The 27,445-nt window shown below is 42.3% G+C and overlaps 1 protein-coding gene across 1 annotated transcript in view; it reads left to right on the forward strand.

The window, feature by feature from the left end:
- The first annotated feature begins 3,559 nt into the window (after positions 1–3,559).
- Positions 3,560–27,445, forward strand: part of LOC136648273 (nardilysin-like) — a 53,434-nt gene continuing 29,548 nt past the window's right edge. The window contains exons 1-16 of the mRNA XM_066624389.1: positions 3,560–3,735; positions 4,298–4,661; positions 6,458–6,539; positions 7,073–7,226; positions 8,509–8,582; positions 9,440–9,535; positions 10,952–11,074; positions 12,525–12,582; positions 13,705–13,778; positions 14,214–14,283; positions 16,400–16,477; positions 22,139–22,259; positions 23,600–23,658; positions 25,977–26,031; positions 26,362–26,466; positions 27,159–27,282. Coding sequence (XP_066480486.1) covers positions 3,560–3,735; positions 4,298–4,661; positions 6,458–6,539; positions 7,073–7,226; positions 8,509–8,582; positions 9,440–9,535; positions 10,952–11,074; positions 12,525–12,582; positions 13,705–13,778; positions 14,214–14,283; positions 16,400–16,477; positions 22,139–22,259; positions 23,600–23,658; positions 25,977–26,031; positions 26,362–26,466; positions 27,159–27,282 — 1,813 coding nt within the window. The remainder of the gene's footprint in view (positions 3,736–4,297; positions 4,662–6,457; positions 6,540–7,072; positions 7,227–8,508; positions 8,583–9,439; positions 9,536–10,951; positions 11,075–12,524; positions 12,583–13,704; positions 13,779–14,213; positions 14,284–16,399; positions 16,478–22,138; positions 22,260–23,599; positions 23,659–25,976; positions 26,032–26,361; positions 26,467–27,158; positions 27,283–27,445) is intronic.

Below are 27,445 nucleotides of genomic sequence, written 5' to 3' on the forward strand. Positions count from 1 at the left end.
GACTTATAACTAAGAATGTTCCAAAAGGCACGTGTATGGGGACATACATATTGTGCCAGAATTCATACAACTGTCTTTTCACAGACTAGAACTTAGCACATGGCCTAGAACCTGGTACTGAGAGGCTTGTCTAAATTGCTCTGGCTCTTAGGGCCTTCTGTGCTATACACAGCCTCTCCCCCATGGCATCAGTTGCCACCACCTTCATTTTCAATAATTCAGTGGTTCTCAAACTTTTCAGAGGCCCTAAAGCAGGGGTGTCAAACATAAGGCCCGGGGGCAGGATGCGGCCTGCAGAAGCTTTTTATCAGGCCCTCAGGCTCTCAGCTGCTTAGCAGTGCTCAGGTGTTACTGCTAAAAGGGCAGCCCCCATGAAAATTGGGCTCTCCCAATTTCTTGAAATATGATAAAGGTTTGTGTGTTTTCTCTTCTGTCATTTGTAGTTAATGAATTCCTAAGTGAAAAAACTGCTTATTTTTGGTTAAGAGTTGTTTAATGACATCACTTCCTGCCTAACGACATCACTTCTGGCCCTCAGCAGGCATCATAAATGCCATTCAGCCCTCGGTATGAAATGAGTTTGACAGCCCTGCCCTAGAGTCTGCTGCCTGGTTTATAAATGCCAAGGGGGTGGCTATAATGGTGCTTAGGCAGCAGTGCTCCCTCCCCAAGTAGCGGCTTATGTAACCCTTGATGCACATAGCCCAGTGGTATTCAGACTGGGATCCGGCCATCATCCATTCTCAGAACTCATGCAAGGAAAGCGCCCTACAGGTAGACCACAGCTGCGATACAAGAACATCTGCAAGAGGGATCTGAAGGCCTTAGGAGTGGACCTCAACAAGTGGGAAACCCTGGCCTCTGAGCGGCCCGCTTGAAGGCAGGCTGTGCAGCATGGCCTCTTCCAGTTTGAAGAGACACTTGGCCAACGGACTGAGGCAAAGAAGGAAGGCCCATAGCCAGGGAGACAGACCAGGGACAGACTGCACTTGCTCCTGGTGTGGAAGGGATTGTCACTCCCAAATTGGCCTTTTCAGCCACACTAGACGCTGTTCCAGAACCACCATTCAGAGCGCGATACCATAGTCTCTCGAGACTGAAGGTTGCCAACAGTCATTCAGACTGGGGCGTTGTAACGCCCCAGCCTGCAGGCCCTGGCCTCTGTCCCTTTAAGGGGCAGGGGGGAAGGCAGCGACGCGATCCCTAGGATGGCGCAGCTCAGAGGGGCTGCAGGAACTGGGATGTACGCACCAGTCCCTGCAGCAGCCTTTCTGGGGTGAAGGGAGCCCCGCACGAGAGCCTGCAGAGCTCCCCAGCCGCTTTGAAGTGAAAGTAGAGCAATCACACTCTACCTCCGCAAAGCCAGAAGTGGAGCGTGATTGCTCTACTTTCACTTTGAACCAGCAGGCGCTTGCACAGGGCTTCTAGCACCCCTGGAGAATTGCTGGAGAATTCACCCCTGGAGTGACCCAGTGGAGAATTCACCCCTGGAGAATTGCTGCTGCGGCGCAATCCTGGGGATCGTGTCACTGCCTTCCCTGTGCCACCGCTATCTCTCGCCCTCCACTGCAAAGACTTAGTGGCTCTCGAACTCTCCCAGATAATTTGAGAACCACTGAGATAGCCTAATCTGCCCTGTCAGTTTTGTGAACCACCAAAAATTGGGTCATGACCCACTGGTGGGTCCCAGACCCATAGTTTGGGAACCACTGCAATAGTTGTTAAAATGCTCTTGACCATCCCAGTCTTGCTTCCATGCCCATTTTGTTGGAACTAAAAATATGTGGATGCAAACAGGATTTTCAGCCAAAATTTTTTTGAAAAGTTTATTTTATTTGGTTTGGTTTGCATTAAAATGAGCTTTGGCTCATAGCACTGCATAGTCCAGGCTCTTATGCTAAACTTTCAGAACATAAGCAAAATATAATGCGATCCATAACAGATAAATCAGATTTTAAATTGGATTATCTTTTCTATGGGAAGATGCATTAGAAATATAAATTACCCTGTAAACCTCAATTCCCTCATTCCTGCTTTTTCAGTTGGCTCTTCCACCGCACTACTTATTTCTTGACATAAACAGAGGTGATAATGGTACCATAAACCTACAATGAATCTTTGCCAATGCTTCTTACTGACCTTGATTGCTCTTGTTGTTTTCCTTTTCTCTTCCAACTGATAGCAGAGAAGCTGTTAGTCATCAGGCAGCTGCAAAGTTCTTTTTCTTTTTTTATCTGTTTGCAGAACCTATTTTGTTATTGTATTTCAGTGCATTTGTGGAGCAAATAATAAATATTCTACACTTATTCACATATTGAAACACCAAAGATTTAAAGTAAACTCCCAATAATGATATTGGGAGGGGGGCGACAACCCTATTTCTTTCATTAAAGTTTTTTTGCCAAATGCAAAAAATACAAAAGAAGACACTGAAGTCTATATGCAAAACCATAGAAAACACTCACCTCTGTCTGTCTATAGTGTCCTTTGAATACTTCACTGCCATATGTTTCTCAGTGAATCTCATTAGTTTTTGTTTTTTGCACTGTTAACAAAAATAAGTGGACGATTCCCAATAAACTAAGTGTGAGATGATTCCCAGTAAACCTCCAAACTTCTGTCCTACAGGACTAGCTATTCTTAATCAAAGTTTGTACACACTACTATGCCACTAGTTAGGGGATTATATTCACTCTAAGAACCTAAGAGCATAGAAAGCTGCCTTATAACGAGTCAGACCATCGAACCTACTAGCCCCTGCGTTGTAAGGATGGCTGTCGGGACTCCTGTTGGAGCAGCACATGGTCCTTTACAGCTGTCACAAAAGGCAAGATAGCATTTTGCATAGCCAGACTGCAGCCACAAGCAGCACATGGTGGCAGTTGCATGCCAGTGGCTTCTCAACAACCCCTGGCGCTGGTAAGTCCATTCAGGGGGTAAGAGGGAGGTGGGGGTGGGAGGTAAGGGGCCAGGGAGGGGAGGAACAGGATGGAGATTGGAATGGGGAGAAGAGTGGATTGAGGCTGGGAAAAGGGTGGTATTTGTATCAGCGGTGTTGCCAGTATCCTATCATCCTCCCTGGCCTTGGTCTACCTTCCTGAGTCCATTAGGACCTACAGCAGCCAAAGTGGCACAGGTCTAAGTAGACACAGCAGGGCAGTGAGAGCTTGCCTCCAAGCAAGGGAACAAATGTTCCCATACCCGGAAGAGACCCCTGGGACCACCTTGATGCACATGTGCTCTGGTGGTGCTGTTGCATCAGTGGGGGAGATTTAGGTAGGATTGAGCTATAAGCCCTTTTTTCCCTTCCTATTGTCTAGATTTCTTGTTTTTCTTTTCTCCACTGCCCCTCGTGTAATCATGGTTTGGTCCTTTATCTACATCATAAATGAATATTCTATTGAAGAATCCAGGCAGCCAGTGGGAACTGGGATAGATTACATAGGCTGGCTTGGGTGTGAAAGGGTACAGGTTATTGTCCAGCAAGACAGTGACTAGGCAGGACATACTAGAGTGAGGTAGTGGTTAGCCCTGCGCAAAACACATCAAAGCTCCTATAATGTCTAAGGAGACCAACACCACAGATCGCCGTGGAAAATACCCTGTCATAAACCCACAGCAGCACAGGCATCAATCAAGACAGCGGCCGTGTCGCAAGAGCAAAAAACGAGACACCAAGAAGAATGTGGGGGACCCAGAAATTATAAAGTCGCCTAGTGACCACAAAGAGTACAGGTGAATATGGGGCTTGCAGGGAGGGGAAGAGACCACAACCCCCAAGAGGCAATAACACTATAAACAGCATGGGAAGGGGCCAAAAGCCCCTCAGTGCAAACTTTATAGCAAGTGTTAAAGTACAAGCTTAGCCATTTTTAAATTTCAAAACAATCTTTATTTAATAGAATACTATTATTGCTAATTTCTGAAAAAGGAAATGCTAGTTCCTTTGTTTTCCTGTAAGCCCTTCCCCCCCATAATCTCATATATGTAGGAGGGTCAGGCTGTGGTTACTCACAGAAGCGTTCCTGGGGGAGGGCAAAGCACTAAGTTTTGCAGGGCGCCTCAACGCACCCTGAAGCTGCCCTTCCTCCTCGCCATCAGAGCCATTCCGGCAGCGAGAGCAACACAGGGGCTTCTCTTCTGCATTGCTCTCACTGCCCAGAATGGCTCCGACAGTGAGGGGGGGGGCAGTTTACGGAATGCATTGGGGCACCCTGCAAGACTTAGTGCTTTGCCCCCCTCTGGGAATGCTACCAAAACTAGGGATAACAAAATGTTTATGTAATTATTTCTGCAGATATATTCAATTAAAGAATGGCTTGAATGTGCTGTTGATTTCTGATTTGGTTATTGATGAATGCGGGTCTTCTGAGGAAGACATGTCTGATGAGACAGATGAAGAAGATGTGATCCCTGCAAGAAAGAACAGAAGCAATGAGGATGTAAGAAGCAGGGAGAGAGAAGAACTGGGCAGTGACACATCATCTCCAGATAGATCAGGTAGTAAAGAAGCTGATAGTGAAGGCTCTGCTGAAGCTGATGACCCAGTCATTGCTAGCGATGATGGTATCAGTGGAGATCTGCCTGCTGAAGACCCTGATATTTTGGAAGAACTGGTGAAAAGAGAAGATGAAAATAAGATGAGCAGTACAGAAAAGCAGGTATGCTCTAAAGCAGGGTGCCCAAATCCCAGCCCAGGGACCATTTGTGGCCCTCAGGGACCCCCAATCCAGCCCCCAGGGAGCCCCCAGTCTCCAATGAGCCTCTGGCCTTCAGGAGACTTGGTGGAGCCTATGCTGGCCTGACATGACTGCTCTCGGCACCTCTTGCGTGAGCTGTGGGCTGAGGGCTCCCTCCACTGCTTGCTATTTCACATCTGAAGCAGCAGTGGCAGTAAAGGCTGGCCATGATTTGTGCAACTCCTTTTATAGGTCTTGAGCTAATGTGAGACCTTCATTCATTCATTCATTCTTACCCCCAAATATGCAATGATGGGCCTGCTCAGTTGTATCGTCCGAAACACCTCTAAGCTAGCACAGGAGAGAGCAAAGTGTGAAACACTAGATTAGTGTTTCCCAAAGCATAGATTGAACCCACCAGTTAGTTGTAAGCCAATTTTTGATGGGTTGTGAAAAGTTTTTGAAATATTTTTTTCAAGTCCTTTGCAAAAAGAACATAAGAACAGCCCCACTGGATCAGGCCATAGGCCCAACTAGTCCAGCTTCCTGTATCTCATAGCGGCCCACCAAATGCCCCAGGGAGCACACCAGATAACAAGAGACCTCATCCTGGTGCCCTCCCCTGCATCTGGCGTTCTGACATAACCCATTTCTAAAATCAGGAGGTTGCGCATACACATCATGGCTTGTACCCCATAATGGATTTTTCCTCCAGAAACTTGTCCAATCCCCTTTTAAAGACAACATCCTGTGGACAACATCCTGTGGCAAGGAGTTCCACAGACCGACCACACGCTGAGTAAAGAAATATTTTCTTTTGTCTGTCCTAACCCGCCCAACACTCAATTTTAGTGGATGTCCCCTGGTTCTGGTATTATGTGAGAGTGTAAAGAGCATCTCCCTATCCACTCTGTCCATCCCCTGCATAATTTTGTATGTCTCAATCATGTCCCCCCTCAGGCGTCTCTTTTCTAGGCTGAAGAGGCCCAAACGCCGTAGCCTTTCCTCATAAGGAAGGTGCCCCAGCCCCGTATCATTTTAATGATAAGAAAATCATTAGCTGGAATGCTAACTTGTGGTACGAAGTAATCTTCATACCCCCAAATTAAAATGTCACATTTTCTGATTTTCTCTAGACTGCTGTAGATCACATGCGAACCAAGTTGCAGCCTTTGGCCTTGAAATCCCTAACTGCGTATCTTGTTCTCCAGTTCAGTCTTCTGGGTACCCTAGAATGACTGTAAAGTTTTGGAGGAACAGGGAGTTTCCAGGAATTTCTAGGGAGAATCTAGCAAATGTATACACACACACTCACATTATACATAAGGCCTCAGAAGTACAGCTCCTCAATTATTATTAATTAATAACTGATGGTGATGGAAATGATTCTCTCTCTCTAGTGAGTCACGATAGATTGTTGTATTTAAAAGTAGGTCCAGGTGCTAAAACAATTGGGCTAGATTCTGAGGCATTATCCTGGCTGACAGTCCAATCCTGTGCATGTCTACTCAGAAGTAAGTCCCATTAGAGTCAATGGGGCTTACTCCCAGGAAAGTGTGGATAGGAATGGGCTGTAAGGCATTACCCTCACTCTTCTGTGACTTTGAATCTAACAAGAATTGAAAAATGAACCATACGATAATCTTGACCTGTTTTTCTCTCTGACTTGGGGGAAGTAGGGTAGCATGACTAGAATGATTTTCTACTTCATATAAAACTGTGTTCTTTGATTTTCGGATGCAATACCAATTATTTTCCCCCTCTCTTTTTTCTTGCAGTCTGCCGCTGCTCTTGCTATTTGTATTGGAAGTTTCTGTGACCCTGATGATCTACCTGGACTAGCTCATTTTTTGGAACACAGTATGTAGCTACTTTTCTTAACCTTCAGAAAGTGTATTATTGAAATGGTGTAAAAATGAAAGATGAAATGGTGTATAATTTATTGGTTTGAAATGCAGCTTTATAGAATAAAAACATATGTGCATTTCTTTTCCATTTATTTTTATTTACGTACAGTCTAAGGGGATAATCCTTTTCTTAGTGGTTGATGCAATCCTATTTTTAAAAAATCAGTATTTTAAAATATACTGACCAGTTAATTGCTAGCAATCCACTTTTGAGAAATCTCTTCCTCTAGAACTGTCTTTGCCATTAACATCTTCTGAGGAGGCCTTGTTTCATTTACCTGCTCTATGGTATTAAGTGTGCTGCAAATAAAAATCTTCTTTTGCTAAAAGGCAGAGAATCATCAATGCAAGCACAGAGGTCTCCTATTGCAAAAGTTCCAACATGCATTTCAAGCTATACAGCTATTTCCTATGTATCTGAATACACAATATCTTTAGATAGGGTGTTTAATGTTTACTTGATCAAGATGAATTCTTTTATTTCAGTGGTATTTATGGGTAGCAGAAAATACCCAGACGAGAATGGATTTGATACATTCCTGAAGAAACACGGAGGCTCAGACAATGCTACGACCGACACAGAACAAACAGTCTTCCATTTTGATATCCAGAAGAAATATTTTAAGGAAGCTCTTGATAGGTAGCTTAGCACCACAAAGCAAGATAATGATGATGAAAAGTATTTATATACCGCTTTTCAACAAAAAGTTCACAAAGTGGTTTACAGGGGGGGAAAATCAAGTAACTAATGGCTCCCTGTCCCAAAAGGGCTCACAATCTGAAAAGATGTCACATCAGCAGACGGCCAATAGAAAAGGTACTGCTGGGGTGAGGAGGGCCAGTTACTCTCCCCCTGCTAAATAAAAGAGGAGCACCCACTTGAAAAAGTGTCTCTTAACCCATTAGCAGGGGTTTACTAGACACAGACACACATACTCAGTAAGAGATCCTTCTTCACTACAAGTTATGATCATTGTTAAACTTCCTCCACCCTTGAAATTCCTGGCTCTGATTCCTCTCTGTTCTGATGGTTGAGCTGATCTCACTTGTGTCATATAAGCCTTGATCACAAGGAGGTGCCCCAGGCCCTTTGTCTGCTATTATATACTCTAATACAGTGTTTTTCAACCAGTGGTACTTGAGGTGGTGTCCAGTGGTATAAACAGGACTCCCAGATCCCACCACCTGCAACAAGCAGCTGTAGGAGGCTCAGCTCAATGGGCAGAGCTCCAGCATGTGCTTTTCATGAACTCAGAAAAGCCCTCCCATCTGCCCCGAGTCCCTTACCAGTGTTTGTTGCAACTGTTTCTGGCCTTCCAGCCTGGTGGTATTTCCAATAGGTGGATCATGCAAAGTGGTACAGCAGGGGACAAACGTTGGAAAAATGCTGCAAATGTTGAACAAGGAGAAAACCAAGTTGCTTGTATGGTTCAGTGGTTAGAGCACTGCTCTAAGCCTGTTACGTTCAAATCATCACTTGGTGCACAGGCTGTAGCTCGGGGTAGAATGTGTGTTTTGCATGGAGAAAGTCCCAGTTTCAATCCCTGAAACAGGTCTGAGTAGACCCAGCATGCTGGTGCAGATTGTGCAAGTACAGCAAGAACAACAGACTGAATCTCAAAGTTACAAGGAGTTTTCATATAATTGGCAACTGCCTGTGCAACTAGACGTGACTTGAAAAGGAATTAATCAAAAGCATGCTGGATCTAATTCAAAAACCATCAGGACTGTCTGATATTGTCAGAGTGCAAATTCTTCCAAAAAGTTGGATTCAAGTCTAGCTGGGATCATGGATCATGCCTCTTCGTGAATGCTGATGTTTCGATTAAAGCAGTAAGCTTTACTGCTTACAGATTCTTTCAAAAATAGAACATTATTATTCTACTTTGTTTTCCTATTACTCTTTGGTGTTTATTTTTCAGATGGGCACAATTCTTTATTCACCCATTGATGATAAAGGATGCCATAGGACGGGAAGTTGAAGCCATAGATAGTGGTAAATCAAATCTTGCTTTTGTTATTGATTTTCTTGAACTTCTTCAGGGATACAATCTCATCAAGTTTTTGTAGTACTTGCTTTTGTGAAATTTGGATGACCTGCCTTTCTTATAACTTCATAAAAGTAAAACTTAGACCCAGTGGCCACAACCCAAGAATATTTAAGCACACTTAAGCCCTTTGATATCAGTGACCTTAAGTGCATTTTTTGTGTGTTGGATTGTGGACAATAAAAGTTGGGAGTATAATAATTTTATCAATTCCCAGAGCACAATGGGCTAGGTTAATAACTGGAAGACTGCAAATCTAAGCCTATCTATAGGATGTTATTCCACTGAACCCAGAAGGACTTAATGCTAAGAAAATGTCTGTAGGATCTAGCTAAACTAATTAGAAAATGCAGAAACGTGTTTACTCTCATGTGTGATTTTGCGTATCAATTAGGAAGATGATATAGATAACACGAACTGAAAACAGGGGAAAGGCACTTCCTTTTTCTAACACTTGTGCCTTATACCTGAAGCTGAGTAAACAACCATGAAGCTGTTTGGGGAGCAAATGTGTTTTTTTTTTTCTGGACTATGGAACGATATTGCAGGATCAAACCACATATTTCATTAAGCTCATGCTTTACGCCGAGTTGCTTGTTAATAGATAGCTGAATGGGGAATCCCTTAGACTGTGACTGCAACATGAAGTAGAGGAGCTTTAACCCTTTGCCATGCCCTGCTTTTGGTCTGGATTGGGTACACTACAGCTGCTATTTATCCTGAAAGAAAGTTCCTGTTGACTTCCAATGGTCTGTTGCAGAAATGCAACATCACATTCCATTGCTTATCATCTTCCTTAAAACAGAGTTTCAAATATCAAGACCCTCGGATGCTAACAGAAGGGAATTGGTGCTTGGAAGTCTTGCAAAACCAGGTCATCCTCTGAGAAAATTCTTTTGGGGTAAGTCTACGGTTTAATTAATAGGTGGAGATACACGTTTAGAAGAGTCTAGGGATTTCAGAGTACTTTGCACCCTAAAGCTGAGAACGTTTGAACTCTGCAGCAGTTTTTCATTTTGAATACTTCCAAGTGTCTCAAAATATGTGGTTCCTCTTTTTTTTTTCCTTTCAAAAAATGTCCTATTTGGCCCTGGATAGACTTCACTTAACTCTTTTCTGAGTATATCCAGGGTATCACTCATGGTTAAGTGCAACCTCATGGAATAAAAACATATCAAATAAAAAACTAGCTAATCAGGAAGAGTCTCAGGTACAAGTCTCCTTGATATAAAGATTTCATGTGCAGAAATTTTTTAATGTGGGGAAGCATTCAAGTGTGCCATGCGCCACCTGCAGTCTGAAGTGGTATAGGCCAGAAAGCATTTGCTTTCTACTGACTGTGTGAAGGAGGCCTGCAAGTCTTATAGAACTCTATGGGACTGAAGAGTGTACAGTATGATTATTTCCGGTCTTGACTTCATAATGTGAGAACTCAGAAATCAGAAGGCAAGATAGTGGGGGCAAATGATCACAGTCTCAAAACTAAAGACCAATCGAAATCAACCGTCTTCCTGTCACTCATTTTCATGGACAAAAAAAAGAAAAAGAAACACAAGATCAGTCTTGTAGGAAGCGTATGATCAGAGCGTATGATGAATGTAAGGACCAGCCCAATCCTAACCCATGCTGGAACAGGGAGGCTGGCTGGGCTGCCCATATCCAGAGTGGAGGTGGGGTTACCTGTGGCTCAGCCCAGGGCAAGAGGAATCCATTCACAGCAACTGCATTAACCCCAATGGGGCTACTCAAATCTACACCACCTAAAGAGGTGGTGCAGAACCAAGCAGCCTGGAGCTCTGCTGGGTCGCCTGGGAGTGGGGTCAGCAGCCAGCCTAAATGCTGGATCCTGGCTGCATCTCTTGCTCTGATCCAGCTTGCCCACAGGCCTGCCTCCTCCCGCCCCAGAACACCTCTCTACCCTGTCCTCCAGCGCTGGCCTTCTCAGGCTGACATTTACCTACCAAGTCAGGGGCTGGATCCGGCAGGAGCAGGCTGGCATGTGTCTTTCCACCAGTGTGGCCTGCTCCCAAGTCTAAGACTAAGCAGAAGTGCCTTACAGTCCTTACAGGACTTACTTACAGGACTAAGTCCTGTAAGTCCTTACTTACAGGACTAAGTCCAAGTCTAAGACTAAGCAGAAGTGCCTTACAGCACTTTTGTGTCATCGGAAGGCTGGCACAAGGGCACAGTCAGGATAGATCTCTTGCCCTAAATCAGGATAGATTTCTTGTCACAGTCAGGATAGATCTCTTGTCAGCCCTAAATCTCTTACTGATGTTGCATTTGGAAAACAAATTCTTCATAATCAAATTTACAGGTAATGCAGACACACTAAAATATCAGCCAGCAAAGAATAAGATTGATGTCTACGCAAGACTGAGGAATTTCTGGATACGTCACTACTCCGCCCACTACATGAATCTCGTGATCCAGTCTAGAGGTATAAACATTAGTAGCACTTATATGATTGCATTATGTTAAGTTGTAGCCATTATTGGCACATGAGTCCCATTAGGTGCCGGGGAAGTGAGTAAACCAACTTCATAAACACCGTGCTATCAAAGCAACACTGAGGACAGAGTGCAATGACTAGTGTGCCTGTGCCACTTCACAGACTATGGCTGCAATCCTAACCTCACTTTCCTGGGACTAAGTCCCATTGAACACAATAGGACTTACTTCTGAGTAGACCTGCTTAGGATTGTGCCCTATATATAGTAGAGTGCTAATGTTATGACTTACTCCAGTTTGTTGTGATAGTGCAATAGCATGGGGCAATATTACTTCTCCTGACTGTCACCATTATTAGATTCAGTGCAATGATGACACCCACCATTAATGTGTCTTAAAACTGTCCTTCCAACACCTAATCAGGGTCTGGTTTAAGACTGCTAGAGCCAGAGGTTGAAGGTCATCATCCCAAGTAGACCAGTCAAGAGAAATACACTTGGCTTCACTGCACATGCCTGATCTCATCTGATCTTGGAAGCTAAGCAGGGTCAGGCCTGGTTAGTACTTGGATGGGAGACCACCTAGGAATACTGGGTGCTGTAGGCTTATACCATAGTCTTTCGAGACTGAAGGTTGCCAACCACTCACTGCCCAAGGAATAGGATTACAGTGCATGGAAAGACCTAAGTGGGACATGAGGTGTCTTTTTAACAGTTTGAGAAACAAAACCTGTTCCAAGATGCATGTATTGGGCCATGAAAGATGGCCATGAAAGGCATTGGTATGCCATTCTCACACACAATAATTCTTTCATATATACGCATATCTTCATGTATAGCCCTTAGAAGCATCAGATGTGGAGATTCACCATCATAATTTTAACTGAGAAATTTAAGTGAGTCTAGTATAAATGGCAAATCATAAAGTGTTTTTATGAATGAATGATTCATTCATAAATGATTTTGGAATGTCACTATATTGCCACCTTAATATATTTTGGAAATGATTTTGAAATGTCACTATATTGCCACCTTAATATAGTTCAGTGGTTCTCAAACGCTCAGTTCCAGGACCCACTTTTTAGAATAAGATTCTGTCAGGACCCACCAGAAGTGATGCCATGATCGAAAGTGACATCATCAAGCAGGAAGAGTTTTAACAATACTAGGCTACAATCCTACCCACACTTAACCAGGAGTAAGTCCCATTTATTATTATCGTTTAAAGCATATACATAGTAGCCTGTTAAAATGTGTAACATTTCCCCAAATGCAGTCACATACCATGATAGCATCAAGACTAACATATTAAAAATAAAATTGAAATGAATGGGGACCCACCTGAAATGGGCTCACGACCCACAATTTGGGAAACCCTGATATAGTTCATCCAAGACCGTATTTATAGTTTTCTTTTTAAAAAATTTTTTTCCTTCTTAGAAACCCTGGATACGTTGCAAAAATGGGTGACTGAAATCTTCTCAGAGATCCCAAATAAGTGAGATGATTTTATTTTTTTCCAGTTGGGTGTGTTTGTAAGTTTTTCCTCACACATACGCTACATGTTTCATGAGAAATATCTATGGGAAAAATGCTTTCAGAACATTGTTGTGCGTTTAAAAGTTATAGTTGTAGACATTATTATTATTAACAGTATTTATATACCGCTTTTAAACTAAAAGTTCACAAAGCGGTTTACAGAGAAAAATCAAATAATTAAATGGCTCCCTGTCCCAAAAGGGCTCAAGATCTAAAAAGATGCAAAAGAATACCAGCAGACAGCCACTAGAACAGACAGTGCTGGGGTGAGATGGGCCAGTTACTCTCCCCCCTGCTAAAAAAAGCAGCACCCACTTGAAAAGTGCCTCTTACCCAATTAGCAGGGGTTAAGATATGGTTGTTTTTGTGTAGCTTTGGCTTTTAATTAATCTTACCCACTTCTTCAAGGACCCTCACTTTTCCTGTTCTCTTTGGGCCTTCAGCGGAAAGTGGCAGAAATGTGAGAGAAGGAATCACACTCATGCTGTTAACTGCACCTACACAGGCCACAATGTTGTTGGGCACCACAAACACTGAAAAATGTTTTGTGAGCTGGAAATGTGTAGGTCAGGGGTAGCCACAGCAGCCAAGTTCTCTCTCTGGTTTACCCCCATCTCCAGTCTCCCCATACACTGGCTTGCCAGAGCCATCCACCAAGAGAGGGACAACATATGCCTTGGTACCCCTCTTTTCCTGCCTGCAACCCAGTGCCACCCACAAAAGGGGAACCCCTTGCAAAGACAGCGACCTGGGTACTGCAGAGTCAGGGAGACCATTTAGGATTGGGAAGCAAATATTAGAAAATATTTCAAGTGCATTTTATCTAAAGACAAACTGCTTCCAAATCTGGATGCCAGGATGAGTTCTTGTGTATTACCCTATGCCATTTAAAGACTTAGCAACCTGATCGATAAACCATAGGAAACATGTCTTGAATGTGCTCAGATGGGGAGACATTCTAGTTTCCTACAAGGCCCAAATGTGTAAAATAGAATTGGGGATAGGAATCAATTCGCTTTGCTGTTGATGATTTTAAACAACAAACAACAGATACTACACTCTTTACTGTTTGTTTTTTAAGTAATTTACCCAGGCCAACCTTTGATCACCTATCGAAACCTTTTGACACACCTGAGTTTCACAAGCTTTACAAAGGTAAGTGGATCTGATCCTGATTTTTGTATTGTTGGGAAGTCTGAACTGTTCAAAGTCCATGCTAATGGATAAGAGCTGTGGACAGGACTCTCTCATTGCAAATTTTGGTTTTGGTCATGAACTTGTTATGTGGCCAAAGCAAACCATTATCTCTCAGCCTCAGGCCCATGTAAAATATAAAGAGAACATTGTAAGGATTAAAAAGTGATCTATAAACAATAAGTATTATTTCATAAAAAAATACTCTATGCAAGCAATGCTGGTGCAGCTCTTTAGGCAAGAGCTTGTTACATGTTGATTTTCAAACACACACACACACACACACACACACACACACACAGAATTTTTCTTGTTACATTCTTATTATCAGTTGCAAGAATATTCATACTTCTGAATTTCTGAAATGTTAAAATTGTCTTATTCCTCCTGGTTCAGTTATTCCAGTGAATGAAATAAATTCCTTGAGCATCTCATGGGCTCTTCCCCCACAGGACAAGCATTATAGGTAAGGAGCCATTTTAGAACATACAATACTAGTATATAGAACATACAATACTAGTACGCCTACTCCCGTACAATCCGGCTCGCCATCTCAGGTCATCAGAGAAGGCCTTTTTGCAAGTGCCGCCACCCAAGGAGGTCCGGGGGGCGGCTGCAAGAAATAGGGCCTTCTCGGTAGTGGCACCAACATTATGGAACTCCCTTCCCCTTGATTTGAGAATGGCTCCCTCTCTTGAGAGCTTTCGGCGAGGCCTGAAAACACTGTTGTTTATACAAGCCTTCTGATTTCTGGCCTTCTTAACTTTTTTATACATCTTTTAGTTTTACAGGCTTGATTCCTCGGTGATCTGCTCTTTTACTCTTTTAATCTGACTACTGTTTTTATGGCCCTGTAGTGTGTTTTTAAATGTTTTTATCTGCTTGTATTAATGTTTTTAAAATCTATTGTTTTTTTTAATATGTTGTTAGCCGCCCTGGGTCCCGTTAGGGAGAAGGGCGGGATAAAAATAAAGTTTTATTATTAATATTAATATTAATATTAATAGTAATATTAATATTAATATTAATAATAGGAAGAAGAAAGAGTCTCACTTTGCCCCATGTTGGTTGGTTGATTATGCTGTCTTTCCAATTAAAAACTACACCAGATGGCTTGCAATAAAATCAAATGATACCATTTAGAAATTGAAACACAAACAACAACATCACTCAGAATAGATGATGGCTGGTAGGACCAGTGGAAGAACACAAACTGGCTCCACCCTACTTAATGGTGGTTAAAGAGACAGGAAGTTTATTTAGCCCAGAGGTGTCCAACATTTCAACTTCAGGGCTCCTGGACCTTTAACAATTGTGGAGAGGAGGTAATTTCAGCAGGCTTGGCTTGTCATCTGGGAATTACAAGCTACATCTGCGGTAATTCCCTCTTCTACACAATTGTTAAAGGTCCAGGAGCCCTATAGTTGAAAGGATGACACCCCTGATCTTGTTGTTGTTGGCATCCTTCAGTCTCGGAAGACTATGGTATCGCACTCTGAATGGTGGTTCTGGAACAGAGTGTCCTCTCCAGTGCACGAAGCCTGGGTAAAGTAGTTATGGAGGATAGACTGTTACCCATGCAGCAAATCCCCTCTCTCCACGTCGCTGAAATGGTCCAATGGAAAGGCAGAAGCCAATACAGTTGGTTCCAGCAATGTCGCAGGAGCTGCCAGAACGTGACTGTGTTCAGCCATGAACTGCCTCAGGGACTCTGGCTCCGGATTTTGCCTCGAGGTTGACTCCTGAAGCCTTTTCCATAACTGAATGTAGCCACAAGGCAGTGGAGGTTTGAGGTCAGAGTTTCCTTCTCTTAGGTGAGCTGCCTTCCCAGGCTGACGAGTCCCATCTACCCGGTGGCTGTTTAGTTGCCTCTTACGACAAGTACAGCCAAACTGAGGGCCTATTCTTATCCCCCAGCCCCCAGGGGATCCCCCTGATCTACCCCTGATCTAGACTGTAATTTTGAATATATCTTGCAGATAAATAACAGAGGCCAACTAGGAATGAGTTTGCTTGGTAACGGCGATATAAAGTGCTAATACAGTAACAGCCTTCATGAGGCATTGGTAGGGCTGATCAATTTATTTTCTTTGTTTTCTCATTGGAAGATAAGTCTAGTAATCTTTTCTATGGAGAGACAGTATAGAACCAGTAGTATAGCTAGAGAAGATACAAAGCACTAAGTTTTTCAGGGACCTCACCATGGCTTGCAAGAGGCCCCTCCCCCTCTATGGAGAGATGAAATGGAACCAGTAGTGTAGCTAGAGAAGATACAAAGCACTAGGGCATGTGCCTCCATTTTGCTCCCCACCACCTGGAATGGCTCCAATGGCTCTTGCACGCTGCAGTGAGGCTCCCTGCAAAACTTAGTGCTTTGCACCCCTACTAGCTACACCACTGAATAGAACATGTGTTTGTGTGGGGGAAAAAACTTTTTTAAAAAGTTTGCGTGTATGCAAGGAACAAACAGGCTTAATAAACATAATCTGTTTTCTACCCATATATAGATATAGATATAGATAGATAATTAATGATAATATATATCATTAGATAATTAACAGTTTTCCTCCACTTGTTTTTAGAGTGAAGCCTCTTCAGTACCTCTCCTGGCTGATAGGACATGAGGGCAAAGGCAGCGTGCTTTCATTTCTTAGGAGAAAGTAGGACTAAAGCTTTGGCTGGGCAAACAGGGAAAGTTACTGGGGAATCTGATATGCCATGATGGAATTTGTAAAAATACTAAAGTATCTCCTTTGAAGACTGACAGGCAATAATATGACTCAGAGAAGAGGGATAATGTTTGACTCTTTTAAATACCACAACATTATCCCAAATTACTTATCTTGATGTTATGCACACAGCTGATCAGATTGATATCCTGTTCCTTAAAATGGTCACACCCAGAGTGTCTGAGAGGAATTTTATCAGGGGGGACAAAAGTTTCTTTTGGGCCCCTTGGGGGAAATGGAGCAGGGTAGGGTGGTGACAGGCAAGCAGAATAGGGGCAGGGAGAGGCGAAATAGGGTTCGAGGAGGGTGGAGACAGCTGGAAAAGTCTGTGGATTTCAGGTCTACCTACCCATGTGGCATTGGCCGCTGGATACAGTAATACAGAACACCAAACACACTCTCTAAAATCTTTTCAATATAGAAAATCATGCAGAAAATTAACATGGTCATATTTAGGCTCAAACTAGAATGGAAAGTGTCCTGTGCATACCAGAACTTGCTTCTGCAGCAGCTGTAGTCTTGCACGTATGTCCTAGAGCTCCTCTACACTTCTTCATGGTAGACAGATCCACAAGCCAAGGGATGACTGTAGCAGGCCAGTTTCCTCCCAGATTTGACACTGTGTAAAGGACAGGGTGACCAGATACAATGGAGAACAGAGTGCCTCTACCTTTAACTGTTGTATAGAAGAAGGGAGTTTGGCAGGTGAAGATTTTTAAACCCTTCCATGTTGAGCTGCACCTACCCAAATTCCCTTTTCTATATCATAGTTTTTTGTTTTTTTTAATTTTTAATTTTTTATTTACGCACAGAAACATACAAACATATAACATACATTTAGGAGTGCTAAATACGTACCATATACCATTACTAATTAATCATACTATATCTCCTAATCTACTTACTCTTCTATTTCCTACCTCTTATTGATTTATCAATTTATTTATATAATATACAATAAATTTTCCCTAATGCCCTATACTATATTTTTCTAAATATTCACTTTCTACCAAGCGTAAACTAACTTCAATTGCTCATTAATATTAAAACAAAATAATCTAATTTATCACCTCAGCTATTTCAACTCCAATCTAATTCTCCAATCTAATTATACTTTTTTCTTTGGCATAATAATCACATATAAAACAATTCTTCCACATGTTTACATTTCCAGCTATATTTTTTTAAATACATTCTAATTCATATTTATCAATTTCATACATGTTCGTTTTTTTTTTCTTCAAATAAATTTGGACCATTGTTTTTAGCTGAATAAATTCTCCAATTTTCTTTAACCCTCAGATTATCCCTCAGGGTTCTTTTTCTTTCTTACTTTCCATTTTTTCTCCTGTAATATCTTTATATTTATCTCTATAACAAAATCTGATAAATCCACACTTTCTTATATAGGGTGTGTTCATTCTTCCAGTTAACTGGGATATATTTTCTCCTTCTTGTTCCAACAAATTTTGTGATTTGTGCACTCTTGTTACTCTGTCCGTCTTATCTTTCTTAATCTCCATCAGCACCTCTTCTTAATCCTGTTGATCATCCTGTTTTTCCTCCTTGTTCGCTTTTTTACTCCCTTGTTTAGCTTCTGCTTGTTTCTTCACATCTTCCAATTGTTCCTTACAGATATCTATCTGTTGGGAAAGAGTCTCCAGACAGGTTTGAATCTGCGAGAACCAATTCAGCTATTGTCGCTCCATAACAAGCAATCTTTCCATATTAATCAAGATTTTCTGTATCCACATTTCTGGAACAGAGTCCATTTTGCAATTTCTCTCTAGTTCACTAGATGTCCACAACATATTATTCTCCTCTGTTCCACCACATCATTACTATTCTGCCATCCGCATTCCTTACATACCTCTTGCAGATAACAGTCCAGTTCGGTTAACGGAGAGAAAAACAAAATGAAAGAAAACAGTTTCACCATCTCTGGTGCAGAGAAAACAAACCTCTTTCAAATCTAATGAGAATTATAATTACATCCAATTATGTCCAAGAATAATTCTGGATTTTAGTTCACACCCAAGTTATAGTTGTAATTATAATCCACCACCAATTTATTCCACGACAGAGAAAAAGAGCACTTTCAACCTCCATAAAAAGTCTCTCATTAACGCCTCCAATATATCCAGGGCTTTTAGCCAAATCAGTCAATCAGAGTCAGGGACAATATTAACATTTGCTTAGCTTAAATTTCCAGCTTAAACTTTACACTTCACACTTTTTTTTGTTCCATATGGCATCTCAGCACTGAGCCAGCAGCTTGATTGCAGATCACTGCACCTCCTCCAATACTGTCATAAATGGTTAGATTCCTCTGAGAAGAAAGCCCCCCCCCCCCCCGTCGGGCTTTCAGTTTCCCAGATACCTGCACCAATGAAGATCTTATCTCTCCTAACAAAGATCTTCAGGTCCTCTTCAAACCTGCAGTATTTGGGGGAAAACAAACTATCTCCCAGGAGCTCCTGGGGACATGTCTGTTCATCCACTGTTGGCTCTTCCTCCTCCCCCCTTTTCTATACCATAGTTAAAGGTATAGGCATTCTGTCCTCCATTGTATCTGGTCACCCTATTATTATTATTATTATTATTAAACAGTATTTATATACCGCTTTTCAACTAAAAGTTCACAAAGCAGTTTACAGAGAAAAATAAAATCAAATAACTAAGTGGCTCCCTGTCCCAAAAGGGCTCACAATCTAAAAAGATGCAAAAGAATACCAGCAGACAGCCACCAGAACAGTCACTGCTGGGATGAGATGGGCCAGTTACTCTCCCCCTGCTAAAAAAAAAAAAAAAGAGCACCCACTTGAAAAAGTGCCTCTTACCCAATTAGCAGGGGTTTACACCCCTAGTTAAATAACACCCTAGTTAAGGAATGTCATGTATGCATTCCTTGAGCCAGTTTATATGGCTTGCCAGTGTCCCCAGGATCCCATACAAGTCTGAGTATATACAAAAATGTAGGATTCCAGGAAATTTCTGGGGCTCCTCCTTTGGCTCCTGGGCTCATTTTCTGACCCTGGGCCCGTGTACAATACCCCTTTACCCCCCTCTCCTAGGTCCTCATCACACCCTTTTTGTTGTTGTTAATAACTCAAATATCAAAATATGCATACCAGATCTATCACAGTTAGAAAAGCAACAAATGAAAGCATCAAGCCATTCCACATCCCACCCCGTAAATATTACCTGACATTATTCCACTATTTATTAAATGGTTCGTCAAACCGATCCCTTGCATTAACCAGGCTACTCAGACTTCAGTTATTTACGTGGGTGGATTTGGAATTATTCTGTTCACAGCACATAATTTCTTCTGATTTTCATTCTACTCACTGCTGCTGCTTAAAAAAAATAAACCAGTTTTTTAATGCACGTTTGAATATGTTTTCTTCAAGCAATTTCATACATTCCCTACCCAATCAGCTGTTGCATAGTGCATGCATTTAAAAACATGTTTTCCTTCAAATATCAAGAATGTGCAGAAGCTGTAGACATGTCCTTATCTCATAAAATCTAATCCCATCGGAAGCAGGAGGTATCCAGAACCAGCATTTCATCACAGATTTTGGCAAGAGAGGAATTTGCTCAGATCCCTATTTAAAAGCAGTTCCTCTGGGTTAAACTGCAGATTAATTCTAATCCTGTCTGCTAGGACAGTCATAATGTGCCAAGAGAAGACTTGTAAATGCTTACATCTCATTAAAGACCCCCAAATCATTCAAATATTACACAGCTAATCAAACAGCCACACTGTGTTTCTCAAACGGCAATTGTTTCTACAAAGTTACCCATTGCGTGTGAGTTTTAGCATCTAGCCTTAGTTACATTAAATATAAAAATTTGCATTGTACCAAAACCTCAAAACATGACTTTTTGAGGATGTTGAGGATAATATGGGATTCGGATTAGTGCGCAGCAGATAATATGGGATTAGTGCGCAGGAGAAGACTCTGAGTAGCTTAGCTTCACATTCCCATTCAACCATGAAGCTCATTGGCAACCAATTCTAACTGAGGGCGCAATCCTAGAAAGGACTTTGGCCAGGTGCAAGGCCTGGGAGGGTCGCAAACATGCCGTAAAGCACATTTGCACCTCCTTGAGAGGAAGCTGGGCCGGCGCTCTGAGAAGCACCAGCCTGCAGAGGCTGACATAAGTCTCCGCGCCAGTTTTCCCTCGGATGGTTGTGTCGACCGGGCTGACACAAGCGGAAAAGGTAGGCGGGAGGGAGGTGTTCCTGGGCAGGGGGAGGGTGGGTGGTGGGCAGCCCCAGGGGCGGGCAGGCAGGCAGCAAAAAGCGGGGCTGAGATCTGGCAGTTATGATCCAGATCCCAACTCCCATTCCCGGGGAGAACGGAGTGGCTTCAATCCACTTCGCTCTCCTCTGACTTGTGCCATCTCCAGAGGTGGCACAAGTCCAAGGAAACCCATAGAGACCAGTGGCCCTTACCCAGGGGTAAGGGGAAAAGTTTCCCCTTGCCTCTGGCTAAGCTGCTTCTGGCTACAATCCTGCGATAGTCTCTTTGCTTGCCTGTTCCAGCGCAGGATAGGATTGCGCCCTAAATTCCTGATCAGCAAGGCATGGGCACTAACACAGCCTATTCTGTATTCAGCAGGAGAATTTTGCTGTTGGATTTCTCATTGGTGTAAGGCAGTGATTTTCAACCCTTTTCATCTCATGACACACTGGCAAGGCACTAAAATGGTCAAGGTACACCATCGGTTTTTTGACAATTGGCAAGGCACACTGTGCTGTTAATGGAGGGTGCAAATCCCCCAAATGACCCTACTAATAAATGACCCAATCCCAAATTCCCCCAGCACACCTGGGGACCATTCATGGCACACCAGTGTGCCATGGCACAGTGGTTTAAAATGGCTGGTGTAAGGGGACATTTGTTCCCTTGCCCCAGGACAAATCCCAGCCACTGCAATGGTCAACTCAAACCTGCACCAGCAATATTACTGTGCAGGTAGATTGGGTCCAGGAAGGGGGATAGGATATGGTGTATTCTGGTGCCCAATTCCACCCCCTCTTGGGCCCCCATTGGCCCACCCAGTCCCCACTGCTGCCCTTCCCGGTATTGGACATACCCAGTCTGGCAGGCATCTCTGTGGCTGCAGGCACCAGCACAAAGGCCATCATGACATCATGCCATCACAAAATGCTTTCTGAACATGCATTCCATCAATACTACTAGTGATTAGGATTGTGCCATGGGTGATCCTGAGACAATCACTCTCTCTTAGCTTAACCTACTTGATAGTTTTGATGGGAGGTAGAATGATATATGTCACCCTAAGCTTCTTAATAGGAGGGTGGGATAAATATGTGACAAATGTAAACTGCTTTACGAACATTTTTGTTGAAAAACGTTATATAAATATTCATAGTCATGGTCATATTATATAATAACTAATCTGGGGGGGGGACTATCACATTATAAATCCAAAAGGTATCTTTCTTTAAAAAAAAAATCATTCACTCTTTGACTCAGTGGAGGGGCTTACAGTGACTCTGTTGCCTTCAATTTTTGGTCAATATGTTTTATTATTCATGGCTTTGATTTTCAATAGGTTTTGGGCCGTTGCATTATATGGAGGAAATGGTGAATCGGGATTTGAACAGAACTCTTCCTCTTCCCTCTTCAGCATTTCTGTGACTTTGACAGATGAAGGTCTTGTACATTTCTATGAGGTACACATCCTTAGCTTATTTCCAAAACATAATCCTACACTGAAATAGGCCATAAAGAACTTGTTCTAATTGCAATACAAACTTTTCAAGTGACAGATTTCTCACAATCATTGTAGCTAGAATTATTAAATCTATTTTAATTTTCTGGACATACGACAGGCAAACTATGGTTCTGAACTGCTTTAATTCAGTCCCATCTCCATGATGTGCATTGCTTTGAGGTGGGCGATGGCCATCACATGGAATTGTCAATGGCCTGTGAATTCAGATGTAAAGGCAAACCATAGCTGGTTTTAAACTAAGTTCAAACCATAGTTTGTGAACTAACATAGATTCAGATGTAAAAGTAAACCATGGTTTAGAGTGAAATTCAGTCAATATTATCATTATCATTATCTAGATTAAATGCAGGGATACAGTGATATGTTGAACAGAGTTTTAGCAATGGGTGATTGTATATGTAATCTGCCCGACTTTGTTGTATTGTTGTTTTTTGTGGGTCTTGTCTTGTTTTACCTTGCGAAAGCACCTAATTTCGTTGTACTTGTGTATATGGGTACAATGACAAATAAATTTTCTATTCTATTCTATTCATCATTATCATTATATACTGCTTTTCAACTAAAAGTTCACAAAGCAGTTTACAGAGAAAATCAAATAACTAAATGGCTCCCTGTCCCAAAAGGGCTCACAATCTAAAAAGATGCAAAAGAACACCAGCAGGTGACCACTAGAAAAGACACTGCTTGGGAGGGCCAGTTACTCTCCCCTGCTAAATAAAAAAGGAGCACCCACTTGAAAAAGTGCCTCTTACCCAGTTAGCAAGACATATAGGATAATATATAGGATATAGTATAATGTTTTTATCTGTCATACGTGTTGCTTTGCCTCATATAAAACTTCTGGTACTTTTCAACCTTTCAAGATTTAAGAATGTATTTTTGGATAATAAGACATAAAAGCATCTTGTAACAGCTCAGTTATCATCTTCAAAAGGTCCTTACCTCTCACTCATGTCTACCACATAATGAATAAACAGCACACTTTTATACATGTTTGCGTTCAGTGGGACTTACTTGCAGGTAAGTGTGAGGTTTGAGGCGAAAGTGTGCTTTTTGTGATGGGGAAAACAACATTTTCCATTAACTATTGTATCCCCTTTTGTTACCTTCTAATCTAAGGGGTAAGGTGCCACTAATGAAATGTTTTAGAACAATGCTTCATATTTAAATGAAAATGGTGAACCTTTTATAAACTGGCAAATGCTATTACACACTGAACTTTCTTTTAATCAAATGTCAAAAGGAATGAATGAGATTTTTTTTTTTTTTGGTCTTTAGATTATTCATGTTATATTCCAGTACTTGAAGATGTTGCAAAAACAAGGGCCTCTACAAAGGTGATTTTTATTTGTTTGTTTTAGTTGTGATAAAAGTTCACTGATCTTTTCCTTTTGTGCTTCCTATGCATTTTTATTTTTGGGTGTATCTATTGGAACTGATGCTGTAGTTGAGAGGTAGGCCTCTTGTCTAAAAGAATTGGCAAAAGCATAAGTCAATGGAAAAAAACACATTTTCTAAAGTATTAGGAATTATTACAGGTTCTGGAGAACTGCTATCGGACCGGCAGTGGCGTCACTACGGTTTGCATCACCTGGAGCGGGAGTCCAGTGCGTCACCCCCATGATGGACCTCCACCCATGCAGTGGGCGGGGCATCACCATGGGCAATGGGCGTGGTGATGTACCATTGTCCCGCCCTGCTGGCTTTTGGCTATAACGTTTGATAGATTGGAGATATTTCAACATGGTTTGATTCATTGCATTCTGTATGAAATTACGCATTGGTTGATATACTATAATATGATGGTATTATTCGAAAATACAAAGATATTAAAAATTTTGGATAGTTGTGGTGTCACCTCTGTGTGTGTTACCCAATGTGGCCTGCACCCACTAGCGATACCACTGGGTCACGGTCGATGATACTAAGCTAGGTGAACCAATGGTCTGGCTTAATATAAAGCAGCTTCCTATGATTAACAGACATGTGTATATTTCCATACACTTTTTTTTTCTTACTCCTAATGCTATAATGATACTTTAGACCTAACAAGAAGCTCCTATCCATGCTTGACCCTTTCCCTTGTTGCTCTATGGAAGTGGGCATTCCTGATTGTTCAGATTATCTTAGGGAGCAAACCAAACTGCACTCTAGGCTGGCACAAGTCCCTTGCGCTGGCCTCTGGGTGTCGAAAAAGTGCTTCTGCACCACTATGGGAGGAGGGAGAGATATTTGAAAATACAGACCAAGTTGGATCCCCATTCCCCTGGCAGACAGGTAAGTAAGTATCAGACAGACCTGGCAGACAGGTAAGTAAGGCCGCCTCGGCCAGCACCAGGGTTTGGAGAGGGTGAAGTGCAGGTCAAACTGGGGCATTCCAGGGTGGAATTCCAGGCATTCCAGGGAAGGCAGGCAGGCCTATGGGCAGGCCAGGTCTAGGAGGGCGGCAGAGCCAGGATCTGGCACTTAGGCTGGATCCTAACCCCCCTCCTGGGCATCCCAGCCTAACACTGGACTGCTCGGATATGCTCCACCTCTTTAGATGGCACTGATCCAAGTAGCCCCATGCTTGGTGTCACACAACACGGGGTAAGGGGAAGTGATTCCCCTTGCTGCAGGTTGCACTGAGGCCAGCCCCAAGCCTGAGCTGGATACCGTGCAGGCCAGCCAACTTGCCTGTTCTAGCACAGGATAGGATTGGGCTGTTAATTTTATAAAGCCCTTCTTCAGTAGACGATGACCGGGAACCTGGTTTTCAGTAAGTGGAAGTAAGATCTTGCAAGCCTTTCCCACTGCAGCCCCTCTTCTCCAGCTAAAAGTTGCTTCTGAAAGTCTGATGACTCTGTAACAGAGTAAGGTAGGGCACAAAGGGCTGAAGGAGAGGGGGAATCAACCAAAATTGAGTGGAGGCACCTTGTCAAAGTAGAAGGAAGCTCCTGTTCAGTTTAGCTGACTCTCATGTGAGTCTTTTAATGGGGTCCAAGAGGTTGTAGTGAGAATTAGGGAAATCTTGTGCAAACTTCCTTCTGCAAATCAGGAGCCTTTATAAATATAACATCAAGAAACACTTCTCAATGTTTACACAGTATGAATCAGTAACATCATTGTTCTAATTCACAGGCCAATACACATTTTGCTTCCTTAAACGTTACACCAATTCCTGGGTATATTTGGGGTGCTGATTCCAAAAATGGCATCCGTTTTGCCCTGTCACGTCTAGTTTTGGAGACAAGGCATAGCCTCTTTAGTGAATGGTTCAAGCAGCTTCCTCATGAGGAAGCTGCTTGAACCATTCACTAATGAGGCTATACTATATCTCCAAAACTAGACGCGATAGGGCAAAATGGATGCCATTTTTGGAATCAGCACCCCAAATTCATATCAAACCACCATAAAGTTTGGGAAAAACGTTTCTGACCCTCAATTTTGTAGGTCTGTGTTATCTTAGTTATCGTGTCCTGGGTCGCAGAGATCCGCTAGTTAGCCTAACGCTGTGAACTACCTGGAGAGTTTAAAGACCCAATCCTATCCTCCATTAACTGTCACTGTCACTGCAGAAAAATTACCTTCTGATGTCTGTGGTTTATCTTGCCTGGAAATTCATTTTGATTGTTTTCTTGAGTCGTAATAGGGACACTACTTTTTTCTCTCCTAGAGTATGGGAAGATATTCAGAAGATCGAAAACAATGAATTTCACTTCCAGGAACAGGTATCATGTTCACTTTTTGTCATCTTTTCTTATGTATGTACTAACACTGGCCCTTTCACTATGTGTTGTTAACTAGCATCCACATGTTTCAAACCCAAACAAAAGAGCTCATCCTCACCAATTATGTCATGCTTGGTACGCTACTCACTAACTGTCCAATCCTGTCTGGCAATGGTGCATAGCATGGCAACAGCCAGCCAAGGACCTCCTGCAACAGGAGAACCCTCGTTGCACCGGCCGTACCTATTGGCGCAATCAGGGAATAGGATTGGGGTGCTAGAAATGCTCATTATTCCATTGACATCTGAACTATGTTTTGCTCCTACACAGATTGATCCAATTGACTACGTTGAAATGATATGTGAAAATATGTACATCTATAGAAAGGAGGATTTTCTGAGAGGCGACCAGCAATTTATTGAATACAATCCTGTAGTAAGTAGGCACTATATGTGAGGAAAATGTTATAACAAAAGTCACCATAGAAACTCCAGCCTAGGGTAGAAAAGGTATTTTTGATCAGGATTGGAAGTGTAGCAGACCCCCACAGCTTAAAAAAAAAAAAAAAAGACTGACTGCTCAATCTTATCCACACTTTCCTGGGAGTAAGCCCCATTGACTCTAATGGGACTTATTTCTGAGTAGCCATGCATAGGATTGGGCTATGGCTAATCACACTGTCGAGACATTTTAACAATGGGAAATTAATATGTATAAAAGGGTATTGATGCAGGCTTTGCCCCTGACCTCCCGGTACACATTTCAGTGTTTACTTGAGCTTACACACATCTGTTGAAATAAACATTTGTAGGTCAAAGTTAGATCCTGCCACCAAGGTGCCACTCCCTGCCATTTTCAGGTATACAGGTCATGGTCTGTTACTGAATCTGATCTCTACTTCCTCTTAGAAGCTAAATGGCAACTCTTAGCTTTAGAGAGAAAAAGCAAGATATAAACATACAAAAAAAAGACTACCTCATTTCCAGTTTGTGTTTTGCCATAATGGCCTGAGAAGTATGGAGAAAGGTCAATTCAGTTTGGGGGGGGGAGGGTTAGTTCCTCTGAGCCATTACAAGTCAGAAATAGTTAAGTTGAATGCTGGTTAATATATTCATTTCTATTTGCAGGTCATTGCTGATGCCCTTAGCCACCTCATCCCTCAAAAAGCAAATATTTTTATCTTATCTCCCACCCACGGCAGTCAGTGTAACCTCAGAGAAAAATGGTGTGGGACACAATATTCTGTATCAGGTAGAACAATTATTTAAAGCAATGGCAAATATATTTAAGAATGTGCCTCACAAACCTTAATCAAGTAGGTCAGTGGTTCCCAAGCTGCCTGGGAAGCACTTGTTTCTGGCCCCTTAAGGGATAGGGAGGGGGAGAAGGCAGCAACATGATCCCTGGGATCGTG

The sequence above is a fragment of the Tiliqua scincoides genome, chromosome 4, assembly GCF_035046505.1.
Source record: "Tiliqua scincoides isolate rTilSci1 chromosome 4, rTilSci1.hap2, whole genome shotgun sequence".
Lineage (NCBI taxonomy): Eukaryota > Metazoa > Chordata > Lepidosauria > Squamata > Scincidae > Tiliqua > Tiliqua scincoides.